This window comes from Alosa sapidissima, chromosome 4 (genome assembly GCF_018492685.1).
Source record: "Alosa sapidissima isolate fAloSap1 chromosome 4, fAloSap1.pri, whole genome shotgun sequence".
Classification (NCBI taxonomy): domain Eukaryota; kingdom Metazoa; phylum Chordata; class Actinopteri; order Clupeiformes; family Clupeidae; genus Alosa; species Alosa sapidissima.
In genome coordinates, this window is record NC_055960.1 from 9706475 (window position 1) to 9716085 (window position 9611).

General features: G+C 49.0%; 1 protein-coding gene across 15 annotated transcripts in view; it reads left to right on the top strand.

Moving 5' to 3' along the window:
• Window positions 1–9611, top strand: part of foxp1b (forkhead box P1b) — a 149050-nt gene that overhangs the window by 132463 nt on the left and 6976 nt on the right. For 14 of the 15 annotated variants that reach the window (XM_042088939.1, XM_042088948.1, XM_042088940.1 and 11 more), the window contains 4 exons: window positions 4355–4556; window positions 4981–5057; window positions 5884–5985; window positions 8084–8205. In XM_042088939.1, coding sequence (XP_041944873.1) covers window positions 4355–4556; window positions 4981–5057; window positions 5884–5985; window positions 8084–8205 — 503 coding nt within the window. The remainder of the gene's footprint in view (window positions 1–4354; window positions 4557–4980; window positions 5058–5883; window positions 5986–8083; window positions 8206–9611) is intronic. The other variant, XM_042088954.1, reaches the window with a different exon arrangement.

Sequence of the window (9611 nt, forward strand, 5' to 3'; positions counted from 1 at the left end):
TTTCGCTTTTATTTTTGTTGTCTTTCTTTCATGTGATAAGGGTTGTGATGAAGCCTCTGCTTTCAGAAGCCCAGCAGTTTTGGGGTGTCTGTGAAGGCAAACTGTGTGTAATGCGTGTCACTGACACATGCTGCAGAGCCAGTCGCGGGTGAAATGTTCAGTTGTTGTGTGGCATGCTTTGCTGGCCCCCTTTTTCTCTTGTTGGGTTTGTGTGGCAGCACTTTGTAAGCAGTGAAAGCAGTCAAAGCGTCAGTGCTGTAGGGGTAATGTCATAGCAAAAGAAAAGAATGAAAGAAAGAGGGGAAAAAAAGAGATAGAGAGAAAGAAAGAGAGGCCTGCCATGGCCTTCACACACACACATCCCCTCTGTGTGTGAAAAGAGAGAGGACCTCTCTCTCTCTCTCTCTTTCTGTCTATGCACCATGGCACTCTAATAATTTATTTACAGCTTAGACCAGGACTCCTCTCCTCCTCTCTTCTCCTCCTCTCCTCCTCTCTTCTCCGCAGCAGGCAGGCAGGCAGAGAGTCAACAGCGGTGGCCCCTGCATACGTGGGGATGACAGCAGCCCAGCGCGTCTCTCCGGCTGCCTGTCTGACGCCTGTGTCACCCACCCTGATTGTGAGGATTAGCGAGCGGGACGGGCCCCTGACACAGAGCCATTTGTATATGAAAAGTGGCCCCGCGTGTCTGATAGTATTGTGAGCCTTTCTCACTGTTCCCCCCTTGGGGGGGGGGGGGGGGGGTTGGTCGGGAGTGAGAGTGAGTGGGAGGGAGGTGGTGGAGGGGCAGTGTGGGCGCATGTAAAGCATGCCACTCGTGGGGGTTATTATTTGCCCGTTCGCTCCATTCAAGCGTCCTTGCCAGCATTCAGTCAGACACGCAGTGCCTGCTGCTGCACTGTGTGGTTAGGGGACGGGGGTGGGGGGTAGCGTGTGTGTGTGTGTCTGTGCGTGCCTGTGTGTGTGTGTGTGTGTGTGTGTGTGTGTGTGTTTGTGTGGAGAGGACTTGGCCTCGAGGTCTGTGCTTAGCTGTAGCAGTGGAGGATCTCGGGCCGAGTTCACCTCCATGCAGGTCAGAGCAGGTTCACACCGGCGCATCGATCCAGTTAATTGTCCACATTGATCTCCTTAATTGTTTTTATTAGTGCACAGTCCAGTGCTGTTTAGCAGACCATCAGAGAGCATTCAGGCCTTAGGAAACATGTTTCTACCAATTCAGTCTAAGTGGAAGAAATCAGTGGTCCCAAGCAATATTTTCACACAAAATGCTTCCATGATGTAGAAGGGAAATGCAATTTCAGGCCAAATTCTTATTATTTACAACATTTTCAGAGTGTGTGATTGGATTAAATGAGCTGTTTGTTTGTAAGTGTTAATGTGTGAGTGATCGAACGAAGCGAGCTTTGTGTGTGTGCGTGTGCATGCTTATGTGTTTATCAGGGCGCTTTGTGTATATTAGCCGAGTCGATGTCACGAAGCATTCTTGTCAGAAATCTGACCTTTCCTCCACACATAATTAAGGAGAGCCTTTTATTTTTGTGTCTGTGTGTGTGTGTTGTTTATTTTCTTTAGCGGCGTGGCGAGTCAAAGCCAGTATAATTAGATCACCAATTACCATTTAATTAATTTCTGTCTGAAGTCTCATTTTGTCGGGCTTTTAAAACGAGCCCAAATCGTGACGGAGACAAAGAGTAGGCTATTACTCGACTGTCTGGCCCATTGTTGAGGCGGCTCTCTGTTTAGGGACGACGAATATGCATGAAACGCTCGACAAAGACTGGTAATCCAGAAGGGGTGAAAGTCAGCTGTTGATGTCAAAATAGCGGTGGGGGGTGGTGGAAGGAAAATAACAAACTGAGGAGTCATTTATTTAGCTTGTGATTTTAAACTGTCCCAGTGAAAGAAAATATATACTGTTAAACAGTGGATGAGCAAAATTCATGGCGTTTGCCAAAAGGCATGTTTGAGACACAGAATGTGCAAATAAACAGATGTGCATTACATTAACAAGCGAGTGTAATTATTTTTACAGAACCAAATCGCACCGCTTACTGGGAGTAAAAAGCACTTTAGCCAGCAGCCTATCAGGGGTAATGGGTAGCAATTGAAAACATCGCAAGGGGGAGAAGGAGAGGAGCGAAATCAAGTCGCGTCGAAGAATGCAAGATGGTCACAGATGCCCAGGGTGGAGACAATGCCATGTCAAGGAGAAAAATATGCCATCGTTGGCAGGCCCAGATTTCTTTATTACATACCTGTCCATCAAGTGGAACATCTCAGCGGTAATGACCGTTAATAGGGAGGGTGGTAATTGGGTGGCCATGAAGGATCCATGCGCTGGGGGTTAGATGTTAAACACGGTCTGCTCACTTGCACCTGGGTGCACCCCACACCACCCACTCCATCTCCACTGTCACCCATGCCATTATCAGAAAAAATTAGACATCCGATAGCACCAAAGCAATTGACAGGCTTGACATTTCATTAATTTGTTAGCACAATCCACAAATGATTGTCAGAGATGAGACGCCTTCCCCTAACCACCACCACCACCCACGCTTGCCCTCGCCAACCCACCCCACCCTGTTAACCGCCAGTCCTGACAGCCCCCCCCCCCCCCCTCCACCCGTTTCCCCCTAGACACACCAACACACACACACACACACACACACACACACACATACACACACACACACACACACACACACACATACACACACATACACACACACACACACACACACACACACACACACATACACACACACATTTCCACCCCTTTCTCTCTCTCCTCCCAGACTGAGAGTCATGTTTAATTTGGAAACTGCCCTCCTTTGGGCAAATTAGCAATTAGAACAATTTTGCGAGAATATGTATATGTGTCATTAGTTTTCCCACAAATTAATAGCGGGAGCACGGGTCAGGCGCACATTTTCCACTCCACTGCCTCGGTAGCGCCCGGCTCCACCCACCCCGCCTCAACGCGCATCGGCCCCGGCGCCACCATCGCTTGGCTCGTCGCGGGCGGCTGCCGCTGCTCCCATCACCCCGCTTACCTCGGCGAGCTCTCTGCTTAATTAGTTTACCTTTGTTGGCATCATTGGTGATATTACACCCCTCTCTTCATCCCTCAACCTTGCTTCTCAACAACAAAACACCCACTACTCTACTACACACACACACACACACACACACACACACACACACACACACACACACACACACACGTGTACACACTTGTGCACACACACAAAAAAAGAGCGACACTTTTATGGCAGAATGTTCTGGAAGCGTCTGCTAGCCGAGGCTCAGCCCCTGATGATGGGGGTCAGCCGGCTCCAGTGTTTAATCATGGGATCACCCCACCATAAGCATCTCCTAATTAGAGTCCTTACAATACAATTTTCCCTGGTAATTAGCCCAGATTGGCTGCTTCCTGTCGCCGGCTTATTAGTGGCTTCTCAGCGGTAGGTGAGGAGCCCGCTGTCATTTGTCACGGCTGCTGGAGAGTCTCACCTCCCGCGGCCTCCTCCCTCTCCTCCACATCCTCCTCCTCCTCCCTTCTTCTCTCTCCCTCTCCTCCCTCTCCTCCTCCTCCTCCTCCGTCGCTGCCACTGCAGCCTGGCCAAGGCTGAGCTGGAGCCGGAGAGAGAGAGGAGCCAGACATGAGGATGCCAGGGGGCCACACAAAAGAGCTGGGAGCCGGAGCGCTGGCAGGCTCGGGGGAGATGGCACAGGGAGAGCGTTGTGGGTGGGGGGGGGGGATGGCACAGGGAGAGGGTTTTTTTTTTGGGGGGGGGGGGGGGGTTCATGTGAGCCAGGAGGATTCCGACTGCTTTTAGGATGTTTCACTGCCTTATCCGTGAGTCTTTCCAGAGAGGCCAAGTGGTGAATGTGATGATAGAGTTCAGCTGTGATTCAGCGCCATTAGTCGTCCCTGGCAACAGTCAACACCAGAGAGGACCTGGGAACGATCTTACACAGCTCTACCCGACATACGTTTAAGCAATATGAGTCACAATTACAGATGCTTTTATTCCTTTACAGACACTCTAAGGGTTTAATGTTATCAATATATAGCCTTCCCTGGGAATTACAGCTATCACCTTCAGCCAACTGAGCTCCATCATCACTGATACAATTTGTGAAGGGTAGGGTAGGGTGTGGTGGAGCAGCAGATAGAGTTAGCGCTCTGTGCGAGGTTGTGTTCCATGCCCAAGCGTTGTGAGCTTTTCTAAGTCGCTTCAGATGACAGTGTCTTCTAAATACACGTTAACCTTTCACCTTTACCATTTCCATTTCATGAATGTCTTTTTCCCTCCCCCTTCCTTTTTTTATTTGTTGGTACGCACAGCTGAACCTGGTGTCCAGCATCACCCTGTCGAAGACGGCCCCGGCGTCGCCGCCACTCAGCCTGCCCCAGACCCCCACCACGCCCACCACCCCCCTGACGCCGCTGTCGCAGGCCCACCCCGTCATCACCCCCACCAGCCTGCACAGCGTGGGGCCCATGCGACGCCGCTACTCCGACAAGTACAACATGCCAATCTCCCCAGGTAGCGTTCGCACACACACACACACACACACACACACACGCACACACACACACACACGCAAACACACACATACAGCTCCAGGGAAACTCTTTTACAAACAAACAAACGCGTGCACATACAAACACACACACACACACACACACACACAAACACACACAAACACACACAGCATAAAACCACACACACAAAGATACAGAGACTTACTGATATATTATACACACGTAATTGCGTGCAGTGGCTCAAATGTGTGCAGAGAAGATGAAGACCCAAACAAACCTATTAATGATGCATCATTATCCCAGCTGCTCCTGTGCCCAGGCGTCTCACGCTGAAATGCCCCTGTGTCAAAGTGAAAATGTTGTTTTAGCGCTTGGAGGGTAATGATGTTAACATATTCCCTTACAATCCCCCTCTTTTTGAACAGACATCGTGCAGAACAAAGAGTTCTACATGAACGCGGATGTCCGGCCTCCGTTCACGTACGCCTCTCTAATCAGACAGGTAATGCTCTGACGCCGGCCGGGCCACTGATGTGTGTACGGGGGGAAGCGTTTCATCTAGTTCAATGGGCTGATCCAGAGCCTCTCAAAGGCACGGCGACGCATAAACACTCGGCACGCGTCATCGACACACAACACAACAGCTTATCCCTTTCTTCTCTATCAACCCCCCCACACACACACACACACACACACACATACACACACCCACACACACATACACACCCCTTCCCTTCCCCTTTTTAAATTTGCAAACACAATCCAGCGAACATGCGGCGCAAGATTAACCATCCGCAAATGAGACCTCGTCCCTCCAAAAGGGTTTAGTGGGAAAAAACACATGCCGTACACAACAATTGCTTTTGATTAGACTTCTTTCGAGTGACTGTGATTATTATGAAATTCATTTCACACAACAGTAGGAATGAACCTGTTAAAAGATGCCTAGTCAATTATCGCCTGGACCGGTAATCTCTGATCGCAGGAATTAATCTAGGCACCGGATAATTGCTGGCCTGTAATCTGCCTGTGAAATATTCATCCCTCCCTCCCTTCATCATTTCGGGGCCAAAGAGGGGAATTGCTCCAATCTGAATATTTGAATAAGAAAATGAACAAGGGCCCCATTTAGTAAACAAAGCACCTCCGGCTGGACAAGTGACGGACGGTTAGCCACACGTGTGGCGTGCAGTGGTGGCTGGGGGGAGGCTTTGCCCAGCAGCGATTAGCGCTCTGTGTCATCACTGACATTTCAAGCTCATAGCACACCTTTGTCTTCCTGTCGCTGTTGGCTTCTTATTGTTTCCTTCTTCACAAACGTTTTCCAGGCAATCCTGGAGTCGCCGGAGAAACAGCTAACACTAAACGAGATCTACAACTGGTTCACGCGGATGTTTGCCTACTTCAGACGCAACGCGGCCACGTGGAAGGTAATGCCAACTCCTCACTCCCCCCCCCCCCCTTCCTCTTCCTGACTCTTCCTCCCCTTCTCCAAGAGCCGTCACATGTTGCCGCTGGTAAAGGCAAAGTGTGCAGTGCATTTCTCGAACATCTGCACATTTCAACAACTCGAGACGCACTCGTGTTAAGCACACAGAGAGAAATAGAGAGAGGGAGTGAGAGAAAGGGAGAGAGAGAAAAGGAGAGAGAGAGAGAGAGAGAGAGAGGCCTCGGGGGCCAATGCATCATGTTGATGCTGTGGCATTGAGAAGCCCAGAGAAGAAAATATCATAAACACTCGACTAAAAGAGGAATGAGAGGCCCGCCCTGAAGCCAAGAAACTGTTCAGACGTTTTTGTTTTTTTTAAATGCACGTGTTGGCTGCCAGCTAGACCTGGCGCTGAAATATCTCCCACAAAAATCTCCTCAGCTGCACCACACACACACACACACACACACACACACACACACACACACACACACACACACACACACACACACACACACTCTTACACAGGACCACACACACACTCACTCTCTCTATCTCAAGTGCCAAAGGACAGGGGAGGAGAGGGAAATGAAAGCAGGAGGTGTAAGGAAGTGATGGCTCGAGCATGTGGTGAATCTGCAGTGCTTTAGAGCCTGTGACACTGTGTGTGTGTGTGTGTGTGTGTGTGTGTTTGTGTGAGTGTATCTGCATCTGGGTCTCTCTCTGTGTGTGTGTGTGTCTCGGTTCTTTAGCTCTCTGCTCCAGCAGACACTGACAGTCTGTCCATAGGGGCACATTGTAGTCGTAAACACCATTCCCCACTGCACCACTATCCTGAACTAGGGCTTGTGAGGACTCGCACTCACTTTCACACACACACACACACACAGACACACACATACACACCTGCATATTTTGTACACTTACACATGCACCTTAACTATTAACCGAGCCGACAAAAAAAAATGTGCGCACACATACATACACACACACACAAACACACACACACACACACACACCTAGAGAAAAAAAAAATCAGTGGTGGCCTGGCACCCCAACACCTATTTTCTCTCACACATGTGAAAGCCCTGTGCCAAATGCATTGACACATGCAGGTGTCTATAGAATGAGCTGTGTGCTCTCTGGTGCTTTGCATAATTGGAAAACTTCAAAAAACTTTCTTTGAAAGGTAAACACAGCCGCATGACAAAAAGAAATGAAATGATGTTGCCGTGTTAAATCAATGTTGCCGTGCTTAAAGCACAGAAGACTCTCAAGTGTACAATTACTGGACTGTGCTTTGGAAAGAAACACTGCTCTGTTCCTCTATTAAAAAGTGACATAATTATGCAATTATTTGTATTCTTTAAAAGACCCCTGAGATCAAATGGTTGACATTTCACTTTAAACAGGATGTCCTTTTCCGCGGTCCAGGGTTCATTTATTTAGAGGCACTGCTGGTCCCTTTTTTTTTGCCACAGCGTTTTAACGAGGAGAAATGACCATGACTTTTTGACAGTGGGGGTAACAAACTACCTTGGTGACAAAAGGTTGATGCCCACACAACACAACCATTCATTAACGTCGGGTGCTTATTTACTGAACGCTGCCTGCCCGCCATACAAAATGGTTTGATGAAAAGCTTGTGAGGGAGCCAGTATCCAGGCCAGCCAGGCAGGCTTGGGTCTTCCCCTCATTGTTCGGTTTTGGGTGAAGCCATAACTAAGACTCCGCCGGCCAAAAAATTTTGTTTATTCACTCAAGTGTTTGTTCTGTCTGGAATTTTGTTTTGTAGTCAGAGGTGGCTCATTCAATTGGCCCATCATCAAAAGGGTGTTGTATTTATTTAGCAAGAAATGGTCTTCACTTGTTTTTTTTGTTTTTTTGTGCAATTTAAATATGTATATTTAAAACTCTGTTTTGGCTGTTTGTCATTGTATTTAAAAACATCCATCGTCAGAACTGTTAAGCTGACTGTGTGAATGCCCATTCAGCATGTCTCCAGTGTTTCAATTTGTCAATTTGAGTGATTTTTGGAAGAATTGAAACAAGACTTGTTTGTTTGTGTTTCTCCCCTCCCTCCTCTCCACCCACGGCAGAACGCAGTCCGGCATAATCTTAGTCTTCACAAGTGTTTTGTACGAGTAGAAAATGTAAAAGGGGCGGTGTGGACGGTGGACGAGCTAGAGTTCCAAAAGCGACGGCCACAGAAGATCAGCGGGTACGTGCGTCCATCCTTCCCATGGCCACTGTCCCCTGTCCCTGTCCCTGCTCCCGCTGCTGTCCGACTGATGGGACGCGGCTGCTTCATCCGCCCCATTCTCTGTGTGCCATGATGCCCAGTGCTGCTGCCCCCCCCCCCTCCCAACGCCGCTTGCTTTTGGCGTGAACGTTCACCTCTCATGCCCACCCACTCGCTCGCTCGCCCACCCAGCCACCGCCATGCTTCTGCTATTTAGGGGCCTCATTAACCCTCATCTGCTTGATTTGCATTTGAATCCTCACGCTGTCCTTCTCCCTGCCTCTCTGTTTGTGTGTCTGTCTTTCTGTCCATGTTGTCCCTCCCTTGTCTTGTCTGTCCTCTGTTGCAAACCCCCCCCACCCCCACCCCACCCCACCCACCTTTGCATCTGCACATGGCTGCTTCGCCCCCCCCACCTGCGTTCCATCCACCCACCCATCCATCCATCCCAGGGTGCCGTGCGCACCAACCTCTCGCTGCACAAGTGCTTTGTGAGGGTGGAGGATGAGTATGGGTCTTTTTGGACCATTGATGAAGAAGAGTTTAAGCGTGGCCGCCACGTGCAGCGAGGCCGTCCGCGGAAGTGCCCGGCCGACGAGAGCCTGGATGAGTAAGCGCTTCCTTGACCCTGGCCCTCAAAACCCCCTCCGCCCTATAATCCCCCACCCGTCTTCCCAGCATGCTTTGCTTCTGCAACCGCTACCCCCCTTTCCCAATCCCTTATCCTCCTGCTTCTCTCCATGTCTATGTCCATACATCATGCATTCAAAACACCTGCCTCCCATCAGCTTTCCTCTTTCCTCTCTCTTAACTCTCTCTCTCTCTCCTCAACTCTCCGTCTCTCTTAACTCTCTGTCTCTCCTCAACTCACTCTCTCTTAACTCTCTTTCTCTCTCTCCTCAACTCTCTCTCTTAACCCTCTCTCTCTCTCTCCTCAACTCTCTCTCTTTCTCTCTGATGTACTGTAAGTTGACTGTTTGTGCTTTAGTGCTTGTGTATTTAAAAGCAGCTCTCCAGACGTTAGAGCTATTTATAACAGCGTGTCAAATATTCACATAAATATTGGAGCATCAGATGTAGACTTTTATGACAGCCTATTGATTTTGTGTCAGTATTTTATTGGGAACTGGATCGCAGTCCGGTCGTAAGACCCAAGAATCCATCAATCCATATGCTATTATAGTGTCTGATCTGAAAAAGCTCGCCATCGTGTCGTCCTAACAAGACAACGAGTGTATTCTTTAGACAAGCTCTGTTATGGTCTGCACATTGATCCGAGCAATTAATTGTATTCTTCTTCACATTTATTAGCATATAAATCAGCTGCTATGTGGGGCGCTGTAGGTCTTTACTGTAGGGGAATTGGACAGTGGTGAGGAGCTTTA